The sequence below is a fragment of the Muntiacus reevesi genome, chromosome 18, assembly GCF_963930625.1.
Source record: "Muntiacus reevesi chromosome 18, mMunRee1.1, whole genome shotgun sequence".
NCBI lineage: Eukaryota > Metazoa > Chordata > Mammalia > Artiodactyla > Cervidae > Muntiacus > Muntiacus reevesi.
Window position 1 is genome coordinate 14,510,056 of NC_089266.1, and position 22,028 is coordinate 14,532,083.

Here is a 22,028-nt window from a genome sequence, read left to right on the forward strand (position 1 = left end):
AAAGTGAAAGAGGAGAGTGAAAAAGTTGGCTTAAAACTCAGCATTCAAAAAACGAAGATCATGGCATCCGGTCCCATCACTTCATGGCAAATAGATGGGGAAACAATGGAAACAGTGAGAGACTTTATTTTGGGGGGCTCCAAAATCACTGCAGATGGTGACTGCAGCCATGAAATTAAAAGATGCTTTCTCCTTGAAGAAAGGCTATGACCAACCTAGACAGCATACAGAAAAGTAGAGACATTACTTTGCCAACAAAGGTCCGTCTAGTCAAAGCTATGGTTTTTCCAGCAGTCATGTATGGATGTGAGAGTTGAACTACAAAGAAAGCTGAGCGCCAAAGTTCAAAAGAGGCACTTTTGAACTGTGGTGTTGGAGAAGACTCTTGAGAGTCCCTTGGACTGCAAGGAGATCCAACCAGTCAATCCTAAAGGAAATCAGTCCTGAATATTCATTGGAAGGACTGATGCTGAAGCTGAAACTCCAATACTTTGGTCGCCTGATGCGAAGAACTGACTCATTGGAAAAGACCCTCATGCTGGGAAAGATTGAGGGCAACAGAAGGGGACGACAGAGGCTGATATGGTTGGATGGCATCACCGACTCAATGGACATGAGTTTGAGCAAGTTCCAGGAGTTGGTGATGGATAGGGAGGCCTGGCGTGCTACATTCCTGGGATCGCAAGAAGTCAGACACAACTGAGCGATGGAACTGAACTGAACTGAGACTGTTGCCCACCAGGCTCCCCTGTCCTTGGGATTTTCTAGGCAAGAATACTGGGGTGGGTTGCCATTCTCTTCTCCAGGGGATCTTTCTGACCCAGGGATCGAACCTGAGTCTCCTGCATTTGCAGCCAGATTCTTTAGGGCTGAGTCACCTGGGAAGCCCATTTGCTTCCGCTATCTCCCCCTTTAAAAGAAAACCAGTGGGGTGAGCTCTCAAGCTGAGACCCTGTGTGCACAGCCCTCAGGCTGGTGGCAGTGGAGAGGGGATGATGACAGGCCTGGGGGACATGACCCCAGAGAAGGAACGGGAACAGGACAAGTGAGAGGAGGTTCTAAATTATCCATTAGCACCGGCTGCCAGTGGTCCTTGCATAAATGCATAGAGCGCACAGGTGGGGGGAAAGGGAGAGAGAGAAGAGGCCACGGTATAAAAAGGGCCCAGCAGGCACCAATCCCAGGACCCCAGGACCCAGTTCAGCAGACGACTCAGGGTCCTGTGGACAGCTCACCAGCTATGATGGCGGCAGGTAAGCTCGCTAAAATCCCCTCCATTAGCGTGTCCTAAAGGGGTGATGCGGGGGGCCCCGCCGATGGATGTGTCCACAGCTTTGGGTTTTAGGGCTTCCAAATGTGAACATAGGTATCTACCCCCAGGCAAGTTTTAAAGGTTCTCAGTCCCTGGAGGGAAGGGCAGGCAGGGGCTGGCAGGAGATCAGGCGTCTAGCTCCCTGGGCCCCTTGCTCGCGGCCCTCCTGGTCTCTCCCCAGGCCTCCGGACCTCCCTGCTCCTGGCCTTCACCCTGCTCTGCCTGCCCTGGATTCAGGTGGTGGGTGCCTTCCCGGCCATGTCCTTGTCCGGCCTGTTTGCCAACGCCGTGCTCCGGGCCCAGCACCTGCATCAGCTGGCTGCTGACACCTTCAAAGAGTTTGTAAGCTCCCCAGGGATGCGTCCTAGGGGTGGGGAGGCAGGAAGGGGTGAATCCGCGCCCCCTCCACAGAGTGGGGGGACACTGAGGAGTTCAGTGGAATTTTATCGAAGTGAGGATGCGGTCAGGGGAGCAGAAACAGGGGTGTGTGGGGTGGGGAGGGTTCCAAATAAGGCAGTGAGGGGAACCGCGCACCAACTTAGACCTGAGTGGACGTGTTCTTCCCCCAGGAGCGCACCTACATCCCGGAGGGACAGAGATACTCCATCCAGAACACCCAGGTTGCCTTCTGCTTCTCTGAAACCATCCCGGCCCCCACGGGCAAGAACGAGGCCCAGCAGAAATCAGTGAGTGGCCACCTAGGACTGAGGAGCAGGGGACCTCCTTCATCCTAAGGAGGCTGCCCCAGCTCTCCGCACCGGGCCTGGGGCGGCCTTCTCCCCGAGGTGCAGAGGGTGTTGGATGGCAGTGGAGGGTGGTGCTTGGCGGTGGTGGCAAGAGGTCCTCGGGCAGAGGCTGGCCTTGCAGGGCCGCCCCGAGCCCGCAGCGCCCACCAACCACCCATCTGCCAGCAGGACTTGGAGCTGCTTCGCATCTCGCTGCTCCTCATCCAGTCGTGGCTCGGGCCCCTGCAGTTCCTCAGCAGAGTCTTCACCAACAGCCTGGTGTTTGGCACCTCGGACCGCGTCTATGAGAAGCTGAAGGACCTGGAGGAGGGCATCCTGGCCCTGATGAGGGTGGGGATGCCGTTGTGGGTCCCTTCCACCCTGGGGGCCATGCCAACCCTATCCTGGCTTAGCCCAGAGGTGGGCAACACGCAAGGACGGGGGGAGAGAGATCCCTGCTCTCTCTCTCTTCCTAGCAGTCCAGCCTTGACCCAGAAGAAACCTTTTCCCCTTTTGAATCCTCCCTCCTCGCCCTTCTCCAAGCCCAGAGGGGAGGGTGGAAAATGGAGCGGGCAGGAGGGAGCCGCTCCTGAGGGCCCTTCGGCCTCTCTGTCTCTCCCTCCTTTGGCAGGAGCTGGAAGATGGCACCCCCCGGGCTGCACAGATCCTCAAGCAGACCTATGACAAATTTGACACGAACATGCGCAGTGACGACGCGCTGCTCAAGAACTACGGTCTGCTCTCCTGCTTCCGGAAGGACCTGCACAAGACGGAGACGTACCTGCGGGTCATGAAGTGTCGCCGCTTCGGGGAAGCCAGCTGCGCCTTCTAGTTGCCAGCCATCTGTTGTTTGCGACCCCTCCCCCGTGCCTTCCTAGACCCTGGAAGGTGCCGCTCCAGTGCCCACTGTCCTTCCCTAATAAAATGAGGTTGCATCACGTTGTCTGAGTAGGGGTCATTCTATTCTGGGGGGTGGGGTGGGGCAGGGCAGCAAGGGGGAGGATTGGGAAGACAATAGCAGGGATCCTGTGGGCTCTATGGGTACCCAGATGCTGAATAATTGACCCGGTTCCTCCTGGGCCAGAAAGAAGCAGGCACATCCCCTTCTCGTTGACACACCCTGTCCATGCCCCTGGGCCTTAGTTTCAGCTCCACTCATAGGATACTCGTAGCTCAGGACGGCTCCGCCTTCAATCCCATCTGCTAAAGTACTTGGAACGGTTTCTCCCCCCCTCAACAGCACTACCAAACCAAACCTATCCCCCAAGAATGGGAAGAAATGAAAGCAAGACAGGCTATTAAGTACAGAGGTAGAGAAAATGCCTCCAACGTGTGAGGAAGTAATGAGAGAAATCACAGAATTAGTTTTGTGCAGAAATTTTAAGGTGACTACCCGCTCAGCCCAACTACCCTTGGGAAATGTGTATGTATTATTCACTCAGTCGTGTCCAGCTTTTTGTGACCCCATGGACTGCAGCCCACCAGGCTCCTCTGTCCATGGGATTCTCCAGACAAGAATACTGGAGTGGGTTGCCATTCCCCAGGGGATCTTCCCAACCCAAGGATCAAACCCAGGTTTCCTGCATTGCAGGGAGATTCTTAATCCTCTGAGCCACCAGGGAAGCCCTTTGGGAAATGGGAACCATGCAAAAATGGCTTTGGGACCAATAGGACCAGAATGTTTGGGATCTGAACTGGGGCAAGGGAAGTGGAAGAGAGATTCTAAATGCACGTGTACACGCTAAGTTGCTTCAGTCGCATCCGACTATTTGCAGCCCCATGGACTGCAGCCCGCCAGGCTCCTCTGTCCATGGGATTCTCCAGGCAAGAATACTGGAGTGGGTTGCCATTTCCTCCTCCAGGGGATCTTCCCGACCCAGGGATGGAACTAGTGTCTCTTATGTCTCCTGTATTGACAGGCGGGTTCTTTACCACTAGCGCCACCTGGGAAACCCAATTCTAATTGAGGGGTTCCAAATTCAGTGCCAACAGGTACCAGGTTGGTTATGTACATAAGTGGCAAGGTCTACATGTGAAGGGAGAAATAGCAACTAGCACTTAGCCTGTTTGTGAAGGATACAGCACAAGAGGGGTGGGAACCAGGGCAACCTAAAGAACCCAGGCCCCAACTAAGGATGCAGCCCATCCAGCCTTGTTACATTGCCTTGTCCTGCATTCAGGACTGCAGGAGGACTTTCCTGGTGGCCCAGTGGTTGAGAATCCACCTGCCGATGCAGGGGACACGGGTTTGATCCCTGATCTGGGAAGATTCTACATGCCTCAGGGCAACAAAACCTGTACATCACAACTACCAAAGCCCTCGAACTGCACTCTGCAACAAGAGAAGCCACTCTATGAGAAGCCTGCTCACCACAACTAGAAAGTAGAGTAGTCCCCACTCATTGCAACTAGAGAAAACCCTCTTGCAGCAACCAACACCTAGCACAGCCAAAACTAAATATATTATTTTAATAAAAAGACCTCAGGGGATTTCCCTGGTGGTTCAGCTTATAAGGCCCTGTGCTCCCAATGGAGGAGGCCCATGTTCAACCCCTGGTTGGGGAACTGGAACCCTCATGCTGAAATTAAAGATCCCAAGTGCTGCAACCTGACTCAGCCCAATAAATAATTTTTTTTTTTTTTTTTAAAAGCTCAGGTGCAGGGGTGCCAGATCTTCTGATTCTTCAAGACAGACAGGGTATCCAGACTTTCATGTAAAATTGAATATTTAAACATTGGCAACTAATTCATATTGAAAACATTTTAAGGGCAAAATTTAACCCAATCACATTTGCTCTTCAAGCTGTCAGTGAGCAATACTAGAGGAATGGATTGGGATAACTTGGAATAAGAGAAAGAATCAGGAAGACTTGGACTTGAACTTCGGCTCGGGAAGAAATGCCTTAACCTCCCTGAGACCCAGTTTGCTCACCTACAAAATAGAGATAATAATGTATTGCCTTATAAGGTTTGGGTGAGGAGCAAATGAAAAAAGTGTTCTAAAGTGATTGACACATTACAGCACTTGAGAAGCTTCAGCTGCTTTTGCATTGTAGGGTGCTCTGTGTTTTTCCAAAGGAATGTTTAAATGCTCACTATTGAATCACATTCTGTTTCCTTAATGGCAACTTGAATGTTTCTTTTTTCTTTCTAAATACACTTCAAAGGGCAGTTTTAAAGTTGTTTTTAGTCACCCAAGCACCTTGGCTAAGTAACTGGTGATCCACAAATTAATGCTTAGATGTTCAAATTAACTCTATTTTCTGTTAAATTTTAATTTTTATCCATTAAATTTTGCTCATATCTTTATTATTTCTACTTTACTACTCACTTTAAGTTTTATTCTTAAAAGCTTTCTATATTCTTTAAGTGGATTTTTAGATTGCCAACTTTAGAGCTTTATTCTTTTCAAATATAAGATTTAAAGGTATAAGTTTTCCTTTAATCAGTGCTTTAGCTACATGCTACAAATTTTGATATTTTGTGATTTCATTATCCTCGAGTTCAAATGTTTTCCAAATTTCTTTGACTATGGCAATTTAGACTTATGTTGCTTAATTTCCAAGTATTTCAGGAACATAAACAAGTATCAAAGCATTTAACAACATTGAATTAATATGGAGGATGTCCTCTAATGAAAATTAAGAAATTAAAAACAAAGACGATTTTAGGGGAGGAAGCTTATTTACTTTCATAAGTACTGAAAAATGAGTTTTAAAATCTCCAAATAAAATTGCAGATTAATTTATCTCTTCTTTTTTTTCTCTTACATGTTGTTATTTCTATCCATATTTGTAAAACATGATGTTACAAAATCAATAATTCTTTTACAATGAAAATAATCAGCAAATCTTCCTAAAAAGCTTTTAGGAAGTTTTTACATGCTGTAATGAATTTTCTTCCAAATGGGACACACTTGTATTCACTTGGGATATCTTACATTTAGTCATTAATGTAAATATACTTGGGGAGTGGTTGAAAGTTGGAATAATCAGAACCCTGGAGCTCCATTTCTTAGCTCAGAAACCATCCCTCTGCTTCAGGTCAATCTTTAATTGTCTGAGTTTAAAATCATGAACTTTTGGGGACTTCCTTGGTGGTTCAGTGTCTAAGACCCCAAGCTCCAAATGCAGGGGGCCTAGGTTTGATCCCTGGTCAGGGAACTAGATCCCACATGCTGCAACTAAAAAGATCCCACATGCCACAACTAAGATAAATAAATAAATAAATTGCAACCAAAATAAATAAATAAAAATCAGGGAAGTTTGGATTTAGGAGGGCATCACAGGGGCTTCCCCGGTGGCTCAGCAGTAAAGAATTCACCTGCAATGCAGGAGCCACAGAAGACAAGGGTTCAATCCCTGGGTCTGGAAGATCCCCTCGAGGAAGGCATGGCAACCCAGTCCAGTATTCGTGCCTGGAGAATCCATGGACAGAGGAGCCTGGGGGACTACAGTTCATGGGGTCGCAGAGAGTCGGACATGACTGAAGCGACATAGCATACATGCACAGGGCCTCCTCACAGGTCATCCTTCTTCCTTCTGATTTAGGATTCTTACGATATAGTACCTCTCACAGGTCATACTCACTTGTATTGCACTGGTGTCAAGGGAATCACTATTCATAAGGCAATTTATTCTATTAAGCCCGTCAGGTTTCAGTAAAGTTTCTCTTACATTCAGCTGAAATCAATATCCCTGTAATGTCCCCATTTGACTTTAGAATTATTTGCAAATCTCAAGGTCTTTTAGAAGTTGATGTATTGAGCACAAATACTATTATCTATTACTTGAATAAGTGTTTTAAAGGGAAAGTGAGCCATATTAAGAAGTGTGTGTTGGATGAATGTGGCAGGAGAGGGGTGTTATAGCCACCAGTAAGAGGCCTCTCTGTGGCTTCCCGGATGGCGCTAGTGGTAAAGAACCTGCCTGGTAACACAGGTGGACACGAGAGACCTGGGTTCGATCCCTGGGTTGGGGAGATCCCCTGGAGTAGGAAATGGCACCCTACTCTGGTGTTCTTGCCTAGGAAATTCCATGTACAGCAGAGCCTGGTGGGCTACAGTCCATGGCGTGGGAAAGAGTAGGACAGGACAGTGGGCTTGTCCAGACAGCAGTAAACTGTAGGGGGAGCCACACTCCAGACAGCTTTGGTTCATCTCCTTCTAAGTCTAGCTGAAGCAACTCAACCATTGCTGGTTGAGAGTTACAAAGATGCTAGTTGATTTTGCAAAATTTTTGAATTTAAAAAGAACTTGACCACATGTTCCAACTACTAAAGTCCGCTGCACTCTAGCGCCTGGGGGCTGCAACTACTGAGCCTGCACGCCTACAGCCTGGGCTCCACAGTAAGAGAAGGAAGCCACTGCAATGAGAAGCCTGAACAACACAAGGAACAGCAGCCCCTGCTCACTGAAACTAGAGAAAAGCCCATGTAGCAAGGAACACCCAGTGCAGCCATAAATAAATAAATAAATAATTTTTAAAAAAGAGACCTTAAAGATCATCTGCCCTAAACTCTCTGATTTGCCACCTGTTCATCTGCTTCCCTGGTGACTCAGATGATGAAGAATCCGATGCAATTCGGGAGACCTGGGCTCGATCCCTGAGTTGGGAAGACCCCCTGGAGGAGGGCATGGCAACCCACTCCAGTATTCTTGCCTGGAGAATCCCCATGGACAGAGGAGCCTGATGGGCTGAAGTCCATGGGGTTGCAAAGAGTTGCAAACAGCTAAGCAACTAAGCACACAGAACACACATACACATCTGCCTTTTCAGCTCTCCAGCTAGGCACTGGGTGGCAATCTTGAATGCAAATTAGAAATGCCTGAGATGTTTGCAGTAGCCTTCACTCCCTGAGATTCTAACTTTAATGAATCTGGGAGTGGAACATGGACAAGAGAATTTTTAAATGCTCCCTGAGAAGGTTGAGAATTACTGAGTTGGAACCACAAAGATGAATTGCACATGTGCACAAGTGCGCTTGGTAAAAAGGAACAAAAGGAGATGAGAGACCTGGGCCAGTTTCAGTGTTTCTGTTTCCAGTTCTAGCCAGTTCATTTTATTTTCTATTTATTTTTTTAAGGCTTTTTAAAAATCCTTTTTAAAGTCTTTATTGAATTTGTTCCAATATTCCTTCTGTCTCATGTTTTGATTTGTAGACCACGAGGCGTGTGGGATCTTGGCTCCCTGACCAGGTATCAAACTCACACCCCCTACACTGGAAGGCAGGACCATCGGGGAAGTCCATAACCAGTCAACTTTAAAGGTTCTAATAAGCCAGGAGTGAAAAGACAAATGTTAGATGAGTCCTCACATATGAAGTACTTAGCGTAGTCAAATTCATAGAGACAGAAAGTAGAATGCTGGTTTATCAGGGACTGGGAGGAGGGTCAACAGGGAGCTGCTTAACAGAATTTTAGTTTTGCAAAATGAAAATGAGTTCTGGGGATGGGTTACACAATATGAGTGTGCGTAAATGTTACGTATATTTTACCTCAATTTAAATCTTCACATTGAGGTATAACTGACATAAAACATTGTATTAGTTTCAAATAGTGTATTAGTTTATATGTTTTTAATACATAAGCTATATGTATGTTTCATATAATGATCTCATATTTGTATATATTGTGAAGTGATCACCACAGTAAGTCTAGCTAATATCTGTTAGCATACATGATTACAACTTTTTTTTCTTGTGATGAGAACTGTTTTTAAAGATTTTTTTATATGGATCATTTTCAAAGTCTTAATTAAATTTATAAAAATATTGCTTCCATTTTATGTTTTGGTATTTTGACCACTAGGCATGTGGGATCTTAGCTCCCCAATCAGGGATCAAACCCAAATTTCCTGCATTGAATGGTGAACTCTTAACCACTGGACCACCAGGGAAGTCCTGTGATGAAAACTTTTGAGATCCATTCTCTTAGCAACTTTCAAATATGCAATACAGTATTAAATATAGCTACTATGTTGTATATTACATCCTAATGCATAATTTTAAAATGTTTAAAACATTTTTTAATGAAAACAACTTCTCTACGATTAGTGAGATGTGCATAAGAAAGAATTCAATAGACAGAGCTCCAGTAATCCTAGACCCTTTGGAATAATGTTTTTCTGACTTTATTTAATCTTTTAAGTTTAACCTGAAATGGCCATCCTGAATTTTTTCCATTATTATTGCTGAAATACATACAGTGAGCCTTGTCTTTTTATACACATTTGAGAGAACTGACACTTTCCCCTTTCTTCATGAGTCCTCCTCAGATTTACAGGCCCTGGGCTTCTGGGAGAAGCAAGAATGATACTTCTTTGTGGCTTCTTTGAGTCAGAATGCCCTGGCAAGCTGAGAAACATTTTGAGGGATGCCAGAATCCCAGGGACGGCGGAGCCTGGTGGGCTGCCGTCTATGGAGTTGCACAGAATCGGACAAGACTGAAGTGGCTTAGCAGCAGCAGCAGCAGCAGGAGCAGTATTAGAATGAACAATCTTCCCAGTTTGTATGAGACTTTCCCAATTTTAGCGTCAAAAGACCCATGTAACAGGACCCTCTCAGCTCTATGCAAACTGGGACAACTGGTCATCCTACCAGTAGTCTTAAATCTTAGGGAACATAAACTTAGAAAAAAAAAGGAAAAGTAGAGGAAAGAAAACAGAGTAGAAAAAGAGGAAGAGAGAACACAGTGGAAAAAAGAGTAAGAAAGTAATGATGATGTGTATGACTTCTGCTCATACACATTATCAGTGGTTATCATGGATTTCTGATTCTTGCTTTCAGTTTATGATGATTATCACCATCATTATATAGTACAAACTAATACTTGTAAATACACATATATGACACCGTGCTAGTGTATTTATAAGCACTAAGTCATTTCTTTCCAAATATAGTTGTATACCACATAAATGTTATTATTTCACTGAAGATTTGTGTTTTCTCAGGTCTAAAAGAAAGTTGCCTTGACTTTTCTAACAGGATAAATTTTTGGAGTATTAAAGGTAGCTCTTCACCTGGAGGAAATCAGGATAAATGCACTTAAGTGTGAGCTGGTTGCTCTATTTTCAGAAAAGTATGATCAAAACCTTCCAGGGAGTGGGGTCTCCTGGAGACACTGCTCTTAGTAGGGTGAGCAGAGACCAGCTCAATTGTTCCGGAAAAGAAATGTAAGAAGATCCTTTGTGCTTTAAGAATTGACTAGGAGGGATGCCTCCTCTGGGGAGAGAAAGGAAATAGTTCTGAATCTACAAGGGGAAGAGCCTACCCAAATCTGAGGAGACTTAGGGAATAAGCCATACAAAGTACCCTGCTCTAAGAACCCCATGCAAGTTGTCCACTAAGCTGGAGCTGAACAGTAGGTCATCCTCCCTGGAGGATCAGCGGCAGCCCACCAGGAACTGGATCTGTATGAGCTGGGTAGGACGCTGTCAACAGTGACACCAAGTGGCAGTGAGAAGCAAAGGCAGGAGCAGGCTAGGCTCTCTAAGGTGGACCGAAGAGCCGGAAAGACCCTTCCTCCCTCCCGTTTAGGATTCACTGTTCCATGGAGCTCTGGGTTCATGAGGCGGGGTTAGCACATGACAGCTACAGACCTGATGCAGCTGATGTCAAGACACTGAAGTGGGTAAAGATTCCTGGATGACGTAACTCTATACTCCTTTCTTGAACCTGTTTTCTAACTTACTTCCCCAAGCGCTCAATTCAGAAAAGTGGATAATTGCTATTACTCACATGATGAGAGAGCAGTGCCTACTAATTAGAAAAATGGAAGCAGAGATCATTTGGAGGGTTGCTGATGTACAAATTCAAGCAAAGCATTTCCCAGCTCCCCTGGAAGCCTTCCTGGACCCTGAGTTAGGTATTCTCCCAAGGGTCTTCGCGTCCCCATTCACAGGACTGTGCATTGCTGTTGACAAGCTCTAGCTTCTAGTGGCAGGGACAGGGCTTTGTTCACCAGTGTATCCCCACCGCTTTGTGTGTATTAAAACCAAAGGATTATTTTATACCTAATCCACAACTCAGACTCAGGGAAGGTCTGGGAAGAATGAGACTATTTTTACTTTGATGCCTGTTGCTGTATTCTTTCCAGGTGGTGCTTTCAATTTGGGGAAGGCTGTGGCCCTCTATCTGGAAGTCTGAACTTTAGTTTTGAAGGCAAGCTAAAAATGCTACTTCCTGAACTACTGTGCCACCTGCCCTGGGCTGGTTGGTTATGCTGTGAACATTCTTTTCTTAGAAATTTTACTCAAAAGGCAACTACGTGACTTAATAAAAACTTTCACACACAGAAGAAAACTACTTTCAGATAACATAAAATCACTTTTATTTTTATCATATCCAACACTTCAATGACCCATACATAACTGATTTGGGAGAAAAGATTGGTTTTAGAAATCTTTGTGTCTTCTCTAAGGGTTGAATATAAGCTTTCCAATGAAAAGAAAAGGAAGCTCAATCATATGGTGAACACTGTCATATGAGGAGTCCTCCTGAAGCTTAAAGGAAAGTTTGCAGACATATAAAAATATATACTTATATATGGAAAAGGAGAATAAACATTGGGATTCTACCCTAAGAGCTTGTACAGGTAAAAAAATATGTTTAATATGAACTCAGATGATTTACTCTATAATGGATTTCTAAAGAGTAATTCAGAGATGTTTAGAGCCCAATTTCAAGGAAGAACTCTACCTTCCACTTCAGGGACAGAACACTGGGCTAGGAAAGCTGCTTGTCTGACCCAATGTGGAATTTCTTATGATATGTATACTCTTCTAGGGCACACAACAGATGGTTAGGGAGTTGAAGCCTAACTAGCCACTGAACCTTAATGATGTTACCAAGCTCAGCTCTGGAGCCAGTATTCCAGAATTCCCCATTAGCGGAGCCCAGAATGTGTAATATGTAGGTGGGAACTGGTTTTTGATTTCTAGCCCTTTGCTGGGTACTGACTACCTTCAAACTCTGTTCGCTAGACTAAGATATCGGTTCCCATTTAGTCATGAGGAAACCATGAGAAATGCACTGTATTTCAGAGATATTTCTGGCTATCTCTTCCATCTGATGTTTGGGAGCAAAGGGCAGTGGAAATGGGGATGGCAAGGCACTTCTGAATCTGAGAGTGGACTGATGAAGAACACACAAGGAGCAAAAGGCCTGCTCACTAGTTGAACACTGGGACTGGATTCTTACAGGAGTTGGGCTTGTGGCTGGATTGGATCCACAGGATATGAGGACCAGAAATACTGCTTTATGATACCACAGAACAGAAGATATCGTCTCCCTTTCTCTTCCACCCCCTCCTTCCCTCCCTTAGGAAACCCCAGTGGTAGAGGTTGTCTTCAACCAAGTAACTTTCTAATTAACAATTATGTTTACTGTACTTTCCTGCTTGTTGAACAGTAAACTGGCTTTCCTCTTCTTTGTTCTTCTCCTTCTGTCTATAGGGCAATTTCCTCCTCTCCTTTTTGCAGGACCGATAGTTTAGATACAGTGCTACGGTGATCACCATCATGCCCGCTCCAAGGGCGACAATAATAATCACCAAGATGGTGGAACTCACTCCTTCATCCAGTCCTGCCGAAGCACAGAAGACAAGAGAACTGGGAGGGTTAGCAGGCAGGAGAATCACCCTACCCCAGCCCACCAGGCTTATGTGTCAGCCTCCCCCTCCCCAGCCCACTGAGCTCTTTCTTGCCTCCCCTGAGGGATTTCCACCCTGGGCCTGGCCGCAGGGGAGCCACAGTCACCTTCAACAAGGACCGCAACGTCTTTGCTGACGGAGCCCAGCTGGTTGGTGGCTGTGCAGCAGTAGGTTCTAGAGTGGTTCTGGGTTGCCTTCTGTGGCACTTCAAGGTCAAAGACTGTGCCGTTCCAGGTACACATCAAGACCGGTGTCGGGTTTCCCTTTGGGACACAGGCAAGCATCTGCTCCATCCCTTCCAGCCAGGTCTGGTTGCCAGGGCAACCAGATTCCTCAAAGCGTGGCTTGTCTGGAAGAAGAGAGTCCCCAGAGGAGTCAGGTCAGCGTGCCACGCACTAGCTACCTCTCCCTCCCCTAACCCAGATGATGTGTCCCCTTCACTCAACAGCTTCTTTCCCCAAGGGGAGGACTATCGGTTCCCTGCTTTGAACTACACTTTTTCCTCCTTGGATGAATCTGAGATGCAACAGGGCATTTTAATGGGTTAATACTAAATGAGCTTGCTCAGTGGTGGTCTTGGGGTCCCTCCTCCTCATCTTTGCTTCTCTGTGAGGGATATCATGGGTAGGGGTGAACCCAGAGACAAGGAGTTTTCTACTTTTCAAAATACAAGTTTTCATGAAGAAATTACCCTCCTCAGCATAGGTTTCAGCTGTTTTTACTCCCTATGTTCTCAGCCTTTGACCCTCAGCCTGATCGCCTTCTCTTTTGTTCCAGTTTCCCCCAGGTTTCTCCCTACTCACTTTCCCATGGGTAAGGTAAGCTTGCAGAGCTTTACTTTTTATTTTTTCCTTTGATTTTCTTTTTAATGAGAAAAGTGTGGCAACTCTAACAATGAAGCTATTGGCTAAGATCTCTGGAAACTAACAATCCATGTGAGACTAACAATCCATGTTTTGACAAGAAAGATCAGGCTTCTACTCACACAAGACATGGAGTTGGATCACAGTGGTTTTGCTCAACTGCTGACCCTGAACCTCCAAAGAGGCCTCACAGGATAAATTCCGGCCATCATCTTCCTCACTGGCGGTAAGTGAAAGCCAGGCAGGCTCCCCAGGCGCAGGAAGATCTGGGGCTCCCTGAAGCCGCAGAGTAGGGCTGGGGGATGTTAAAATATGCCCTGAGCAGGTCACGTTAATTTCTGTCCCTGCCAATGGGTTCATTTCTTCTATCTCCAGGATTGGTGGAGGGAAGCCTGTAAGGAAAGGAAAAAGAGAATCAAACATATTTCTCAAAACTGGCAGCAACTTCTGTACTCAGCTGCTGGTGGTACCCCTCGGGTAGGCAGACAAGAAGGGAAAGGTTATGGATACCATTACTGCTTCTATGCTGACTGGCAGGAGCAATGAGATGGCTTTGGAAATTTGAGAGCTTCTCCATAACAAATGCCACATGAGCCTATTTGGCTGTGCCTCTGTGGCAAGGAGAACAAGATGTCTTTTCATCTTACAGATTTCTTTCTCACCTCAAATCAGTGTACCTAGGAATAAGTTCAAGCGTCCATAATCACTCTGTCAGTAGGATGGTCTAAGGAAACAGGGTGAAGGCTGGATAGAACTACTGCCTCAATGCATCCCTGCACTTATCTGAGAAAGATGAAGACCAGTGTTCACTTTGGAGTATACTAAACAAAGGTTCATGGGGATACCTGCAGTTGAATAACCAAGCCTTTACTATGGAAGTTTTCAATGGCAGAGAGAACCTTCAAGGGAAGGGAAGAGGCAAGTCACTTACTATAGACATGCACTAGCTGGCTTGTTCTCTGTTCCATTGGACCCAGAGATGTAAGGCAAGACAGCTCCTGATCACCAATCTCCATGGCCCGAACGGTGGCATTGGCCCATATTGTGTCTCCTTCCCAGAAGAGAAAGGGGCTAAGCTCCTGGTCTCCCAGGAACATGTGGATCATCACCTCTTCAGCTGGGAACACCCTAGCCACCTCGCAGCTCACGGTTTCTGCCATCCCAACCTCCAGAAGTGAAGAGACCCAGATTTTGGGGCTCTGAGAAAATTCTGCCAAGAAATGAGGAGAAGGGAAGAAAGGAGAAAGGCCATGATAAATCGTATAGGACCCCACAATGTAGGGAGTGAGAATAAAAGCTCTCTGTTCCCCACAATGAGTTTAAAACTCAAGTAAAGGAACTCAAATACCCTTCCAACTGCATCCTAAACCCTATGGGAAATGAGTCCTAAAGACCAAGGTAAGATGAGGAAAATGAGCCTCAGGATTCCCCTCCACACCTGGGCTCTGACTCACCAAAGATTCGGAGTACCTGAAGGGCTGAGTTGCTGTGAAAGAGCCCCCCACCATGTGAATTCAGGTCCAGTTCTGCATGGCAGGAGAAATTGCACTTGTCATTCTCCCTTTGGGCTTTGACATTGATGGTGACCTCAGCTCTCTGGGAAGCCATAGCTAAGCTCCTAAAATTCTTCCGGTGTAGTTCTTGGTTATCCTGGAGAAGGATAAGGGTGAGGTTCTCCAGGGGTGTGACACTGGGCACATGACATGTCACTGTGAAAGCTTCATCCACGGCCACCCACGCAGGCTGCAGCTCCACGATCACTTGCTCTGGTGGCTCTTTAAGACAAAGAGGTAGGTTTGATGAGCGAAGGATACTCACCTCTCCAGAGAGAAAGAGTAAGAGGACAGGAAGCCTGTGATAGAAGGTAGGACTGCTACTCTTAAACCATCTGATGAATAGCATCAGCTCTCTGCCCTGGATGAGATGAGTTAGGCTGCTTCTTCCTATCGAAGGGAGCTAAAGTCATAGCCAAGACATGTGACTGCTGAGAGGCCCCTTGCTTTGACTGCCATTTTGGAGAGCCCCTTTGCTTTGGAGGGGCCCCTTTGCTCCCATTCTGGAGAGCCTTTCTCTCTTACCAGAAGTGCTTCAGAGGTGTGAGCAGCATCTGAGAAGCTCCTGAGCATCACATGAAAATTCCACCACAGCTAACCAAGCTCCAACCCCAGAGGCCACACTCATGGTTACATCTTTGCTGATGCTATTTGCTCACCTGAAAGATTCTCCTTACCCATTCCCATCACTTCAAATCCTAACCATATGCAGGGGTGAAGTTTAAGAGCCTCCTTTTCTGTGGAGACTTCTCCAACTACCCCAGCCTACAAAAACCCTCTTTTCTCTAATCCCTATTTATTCTAAGAATTTGTGACAATTCAACACTAATTTTACACTTTTTTTTGGTAATTTACAAATCAGCATCATTAGCATATGCCTCCTGTATCTGAACATATTCTCAAGCCCAGATGCCAGGATGCACTCTATGGTCTGCTCCTAATTTAAAAGCCTACACCAAAGGGAAACAGAAACAATTGGCTCAAGAATCCCTACAGTATGACAAAAATCTTTAGTAAAGGCCCCAAGTCTCTCCCCTAAAAGAAATTCTCTAACTATTCCCTATATAAGGCATAGTAGTCATGTTCCCCCACACTTCCCTTCCTCCCCAGCCCTCAGCTCTACTCACGGTACACAGTGATGCCAAGGTTTATGTCCTTTTGGATCCCTGCACAAGAGAAGAAGCACTGCAGGATGGAATTCTGTGTGACATCTTCCAGCAGAAACTCCTTCCACTGAGGCCCATTGCCCACCTGGGTTTTCTTTAATAAGGTTTCAATTCCACCGGGTCCTGGGTCTGGACAGCTAGTGCTGCAGTTGACCATAAGGGACTGTCCATACTTTACAAGGGCCTGATCTGGCCAAACAGAAACCTCAAATCGCTCCTCTGCAGCTCCTGAAAAGGTCAACCAGACATGCCAAAGTCTCTGGTGAGGCCCACAAGACTTAAAGAGAATACAGAGCCTAGTCTATCTATTTACAGGTTAGAGAATAGGAAACCCACTCTGAATAAACAGGAACAGGGGACAGGACAAGAAAAGGGCCCTGAAAGAACAAGCCAGAATCCTGACTCTGTCACCATTCCCCCTTCTCATCATCTTTTGGGTATTGATTTCTCCATTAATGTCCCTATGGAAACTACATCATTGCTAAAAATCATGCCCATAGAAGCTAAAGAAACCTTCCCAAAGAGCCTCACCTGGGTCAGGGATCAAGGCCAACAGGGCCCAGACACCAAACAGTAGCATTTCCTTATGAGAAGGGCCAAAAGCTGGAGAGGAAGAAAGAAGGCAGCAATGCTGGAGAAAGTGACCAAATAAAGAGGAAAAGAAAGTAGGAAATTCTTTCTTTGAGTAACCTCCTTTCCTGAAAACCTATACTGGTCTGGAGAGACTGCATCAAGAGTATCAATGCTGTGGTTGTATTAAAAGAAATTCTTTCATCTATCTATTTGAGTTTGGTTTATGTGCACAGCAAAAAGACAAACAGGAAAATATGGGAAATAATGAAGGGGTATTAGATTAAGTGAGATTCCTGTATCAGTTTGTATTGCACTTATCTGTTTACATGTTTGCTTCTATTTGAGTCAATAGAAAATGGCTGTCAGCATGGAAATATGAAAAATGAGGTTTAGAGAGATGAAATTTGGCAGTGTTTATCTGGCACTGTCCAATGGAAAGTGACCCTGAATCAAGAAAACATGTTCACTAGAGTCTTGTTTTCTTATGGGAGAAATGTTTCATCAGGCTTCATGAAATATCCCTCAAAATAATCTATCTTTCTGATCTGCCTCCAGGCTCACCAAGCAACACTTCGATTACACTTTGGCTGAGTCAAGTCTTAAATGTCCACTTCTTTTCTCTGCCAATCTATACCAAGTGTTTCTTTCAAAATCCAATTCAAGCTAATTTCTTCTAAGAAAGGAATTTCTTGACTAAGGCTATTTCACTTCATAATCCTTTATTACACAATTTCTGTACACTTGATTCCAAAAGTGATTTCTGAAGCTATCTACCTTAAAATGTAATTCACCTCAGTGGGTTATTTTAATGATGCAATCATAACTGTACTAGGAATTCCTTAAGAACAAAAGATCATTTTATTACCTTGCCTCTGCAGCACCTAGCACAGTATCTAGCACATCATGCATATTCCATAAACGAATGACAGCCCTATAATTCTGCATTTTTTCATACATTAGGTTTTGTACAAGACTCTATTACCTGTATGCTGGTCTGAAAGAGGGGGTTTTTTGGTCTCTTTTATTCACACATAAAACAATAGGCATATCAAAATTTACCCTCCCAAGTAAACGTTATCATTCAAAATAATCACTTCTGCAGGCTATAAATTTAATCCAGTAATGACACCATTATTCAAATTTTTTTTGGAAGGTGTTCTAGAACTGGCTTTTAAGCTACATAAGAAAAATCAGTCTCTTTATTAAGCTATTCTATTATTCTTTGTGCAAAAGTGATATTCACTCATCTTATTCCCCAAACTTAACTTTGAGTGACTTAACGTCTCTTTCAAAGGAAGATCGCCTATCATGGAAGAGATAATAATGTAACATCAGACTGTGAAGGAAATCTCAAAACAAGAGTTTTGAGTAATAACAGCTCTGTGAAAAAAGTACAAAATCCCCAACTGGGGCTACTTATATTCATATTCATACATTCTTTCTGCAAACAATTATTGAACCAGGCTTGTAGTAAGGTGTTGAAGTTACCAAGATTTATCCTATTACATAAGAATTCCTGGGAGTTAGTGGGAAAGACAAATGTAAATACAAATAACAATATACTCTGCTGAGCGCTATTGGGAGGGAGCACAATAGCCAGGTACTCCAGCCACTAAAAAGGCTGCAAGGAGAATGGTGGGCAGGACTTCCCTGGTCCAGTGGTTAGTACTCCACCCTTCCAGTGCAGAGTTTCAGGGATGTTGGATGGCTTTGGCTGTGTAGCTGAACTGGACTTTCCACCCAAGTTTGGGATGCTCACGATCCATTTATATCCCAAGGGTATTTGCAGTTTCTTATACAGATTGAATCACATCCTAATCTTTGATCACTCTCCCTTGCCTCTGCCTGGAATTTACTTCTTCCTCTCTGAACACTGCTTCACTCAGTTCAATGTATCTCTGCAACAAGGCTGTATCCCAGCACACTCTCGGACAATTCGGCTGCTATCTTCTCCCTCAGCAGCACCACCTTCTAACACACTCCTCCTGATCCGTTATGCCTGGGAGTCCGGCCTACTTCCAGCCTGGACTGTAAGGCCCGTCTGAGGGCAGGGCCTTTTTCACTGATGGATCCCAACCACCCAGAACGGTTACAGACGTTCACCGACTATAAAATGAGTGAATGAACTAAATAAAATATTGACAAATATATGAGTGAGGGGCTGTGCCCATCGTTTAGACAGAGAGTATAAAGGTCAGCTCTGCCTCAGATGGAGTTTCCCGAGAAGCGTGTGCACTGCCCCACAGGCCCTCAAGGCCTTTAAAAGCATATAGTATTTTAAAAATTTAACTATGTGGGAAACATACTTCAGTGAATACTCCTCAACGATTCCCGGGTGTGAGGAGGCAAAGCCCGCCAAGAGGTCAGACCCCCACAGACTTGACAAGAAAGCCGGGAGGAGACCCCGGCAGGAATCTAAACGAAGAAAACAAGACCTAAAATCTCACTGAGGGTCGCTCCTCACGGCTCCAGCCACTCCTCTATCCACTCCGCGGCTTCGCCGGCTACGCCTTCAAGAGTCGGCCACGCGCTGAGACCGTTTGGTAGGCACTGCCGGGCGGGGGCGCAAGACGACTCTCCTAGCCGGAAGATTTGCCTATTCTGCCTAGAAACTCGTGACGTTTGCGCAAAAGCTTAGCGAGGGTTGGCTGAGGCGAGGGAGGAGGGCGGGAAGCTAAGACGACCGGAGGGGGTTACGGAAAAGATGAGGGTAGGGTGGCTTGTATCCTGCTTGACAGAGAGCACATATTTGACTCAAGGTAATGCTTACTGTATAAAACAACGTGAAAACAAAAGGTAAGCTGTGGTTGTAGCAAGTAATGGCCCTATAAGGAAAACAAGGGACTGTAGGCACCCCTGCCTGTTCGAGGGGTGGTGCGGCCTGAAAAGGTGAGACTTCCCCGCAGGAGTGGGCTGCGCGCGCAGCTTTGTTCCCGCCTTGGGCCTCAGTGCGGGCTTGGCGTTGTGTCTAAGTTAGAGTGACTCGCACGAAGCCCAACTGGGATTCTTCCCGGCTCTTCCTGGGTGGACTGGGAAACGGATGCCCTGCCACTGCCGGTCCCCGTTTCTGTAGCCCACTCCACACACAGAAGTAACACGCATGAGAGAACTACTGGTTTAGGCCTCACTTCCTACCCAATGTGCGTGCGCCCTTGATTCACACCCTGCACCAGTCAGGTCCTATCAATAAGCCATAAAAACTGGGGCGAGCTTATAAATCTTTGTTGCCTCTTTCCACCTTTTGTCAACTTCCACGTGGAACGTCTCCGGAGGGTCGTGTCTCAAAATCCTTTCCCTGAGCCGAAATTAGGCCATTTGCTCCGACATCCTTTTGCGGCTCTGGCTCCCCTGTAACCGCTGGTCTGATCCTAAGCCATGGGCTGAGTTTCTTGATGGAGTGAAATGAGAAGATTTGGAATGTTTTTTCGAGTGCTTACTTCTCTAGTACCCTAGTACCACTACCTCCTCTCTTTCCCTACTCAGTTTCAGGGGGAATGGTGGATAGAATAGAAGTTTTGAGGCTAAACAATTTTGTCCATGAATGTCTTACTAGCTTTAGGACTATGGGAAATGTAGGTAACTTACAGTGTCCTCCTCTGCCAACAGAAATGGCATTAGTTTGTTTATATGAAAATGCCTACCATTGTTTTTGACACTAAACATAGGTGTGCAATAAATGGTCATCAGTTTTTTCCTTTTCCAGTCTCAAAAAGGCTTTTCCTGATTACTCTAAAACTGCCGAGCTTTATTTTTCTTTATAACACTTACCACTGCCTGACTTTGAGCTAAATATCCAGCGGCCAACTTAAATGGGTGAGCTGTTCTCTTCCCAAGTCTGCATTTAGTGATGTTGATTGGTTACCTGAAAACCAAAAGCTCTTTAATTCAAGCATAGTTGATTTACAATGTGTTAGTTTCTGGATATATTCATGTATATAGAATAAACTATGTATATTCTTTTTCATATTCTTTTCCATTATGGCCTATTATAATGGTGGAAGTATATATATATATGTATATATAAATATAAGTATATATATATATAAGTATATATAATATATGTCACTGAAATTGTTAGAGGTTACAAATTAGGGTTTGATTATTTTTTTCTGAGAAATGGTTGGTAAACATTAGTACACCACCATATATATCTAATTGTTTACCTATTTATTATTTTCTCTCTAGAATCTTTTTTATAATTTATTTGTTTGTGCTGGGTCTTTACTGCTGCACCAGGGCTTTCTCCAGTTGCAATGAGCGGGGGCTACTCTTCACTGTGCACGGGCTTCTCATTTCAGAGCTTGGGCTCTCAGGCACACAGGCTTCATTAGTTGTGGTGCATGGGCTCAACAGTTGTGACTTGAGGGCTCTAGAGAGCGGGCTCAGTAGTTGTGGCACACTGGCTTAGTTTCTCCGTGGCATGTGGAATCTTTGTGGGATCTTCCCTGACCAAGGATCAAACCCGTGTCCCCTGCATTAGCAAGTGAATTCTTATCCACTGTCAGTTCAGTTCAGTTGCTCAGTCGTGTTCGACTCCTTGCGACCCCAAGAATCACAGCACGCCAGGCCTCCCTGTCCATCAACAACTCCTGAAGTCTACCCAAACCCATGTCCGTCGAGTCAGTGATGCCATCCAGCCATCTCATCCTCTGTCATCCCCTTCTCCTCCTGCCCCCAATTCTTCCCAGCATTAGGGTCTTTTCCAATGAGTCAACTCTTTGTATGAGGTGGCCAAAGTATTGGAGTTTCAGCTTCAGCATCAGTCCTTCCAATGAACACCCAGGACTGACCACCAAGGAATTCCTCTCTCTAGAATCTTGTGTCAAAACAGGAAGGCATGATTGTCATCTATCTTATTTACTGCTGTCACCTTAGCACCCAGAACAATGATTCCACATAGGATGCACTAAATAAATACTTAGTAATTGAGTGAGCTAGGAGTCTGTGAAGAGTCGTGATTTCATACCTTAATTTTCTTTGTGGGGAGGTGTGACATAACTCGTTCATAAGATTTCTAGTTTTATGACGCCTGCCTCTTTGACTGCTTTCCATTTTCCTTCTGCTTCTTCATCCATTGTTGCCAAAGCTAGGGGCGAGGATGAGAATCTGGATCTGTCTAGAAAAGATATCACCACCACCCTCTTTTAGGCAACAAGCTTGGTGCATCATCCCCACCCTTGGTATCCTC

At 45.3% G+C, this 22,028-nt stretch overlaps 2 protein-coding genes across 5 annotated transcripts; one reads left to right on the plus strand and one right to left on the minus strand.

Moving 5' to 3' along the window:
* The first annotated feature begins 1,240 nt into the window (after nt 1–1,240).
* On the plus strand, nt 1,241–2,869 carry LOC136149199 (somatotropin). Of its 2 annotated transcripts, none has more exons than XM_065909270.1 (5): nt 1,241–1,253; nt 1,494–1,654; nt 1,882–1,998; nt 2,224–2,388; nt 2,669–2,869. In XM_065909270.1, exons 1-5 carry the CDS (start codon nt 1,241–1,243, stop codon nt 2,867–2,869), a joined length of 657 nt encoding a protein of 218 aa, XP_065765342.1. The 2 variants fall into 2 exon arrangements, with proteins under 2 accessions (XP_065765342.1, XP_065765343.1); XM_065909271.1 differs by having other exon boundaries at nt 2,227–2,388.
* An 8,568-nt stretch (nt 2,870–11,437) lies between these two features.
* Nucleotides 11,438–19,373, minus strand: LOC136149567 (intercellular adhesion molecule 5-like). Of its 3 annotated transcripts, none has more exons than XM_065909934.1 (8): nt 19,288–19,373; nt 16,799–16,870; nt 16,229–16,495; nt 15,003–15,323; nt 14,480–14,758; nt 13,671–13,940; nt 12,792–13,034; nt 11,438–12,618 (listed from the first exon to the last, which is right to left on the minus strand). In XM_065909934.1, exons 2-8 carry the CDS (start codon nt 16,845–16,847, stop codon nt 12,404–12,406), a joined length of 1,644 nt encoding a protein of 547 aa, XP_065766006.1. In that variant the 5' UTR covers nt 16,848–16,870; nt 19,288–19,373; the 3' UTR covers nt 11,438–12,403. The 3 variants fall into 3 exon arrangements, with proteins under 3 accessions (XP_065766006.1, XP_065766007.1, XP_065766005.1); XM_065909935.1 differs by having other exon boundaries at nt 19,276–19,362; XM_065909933.1 differs by having other exon boundaries at nt 19,147–19,358.
* Nucleotides 19,374–22,028: the final 2,655 nt, after the last annotated feature.

Coding starts and splice junctions, on each gene's coding strand:
- LOC136149567 (XM_065909934.1), bottom strand. CDS start 16,847: ATGCTACTGTTTGGTGTCTGGGCCCTGTTGGCCTTGATCCCTGACCCA. Junction 16,496..16,798: donor GGCCTTGATCCCTGACCCAG/GTGAGGCTCTTT, acceptor TGACCTTTTCAG/GAGCTGCAGAGGAGCGATTT. Junction 14,759..15,002: donor TCAGGTACTCCGAATCTTTG/GTGAGTCAGAGC, acceptor ATTTCTTGGCAG/AATTTTCTCAGAGCCCCAAA.
- LOC136149199 (XM_065909270.1), top strand. Junction 1,655..1,881: donor CTGACACCTTCAAAGAGTTT/GTAAGCTCCCCA, acceptor TTCTTCCCCCAG/GAGCGCACCTACATCCCGGA. Junction 1,999..2,223: donor ACGAGGCCCAGCAGAAATCA/GTGAGTGGCCAC, acceptor CCCATCTGCCAG/CAGGACTTGGAGCTGCTTCG.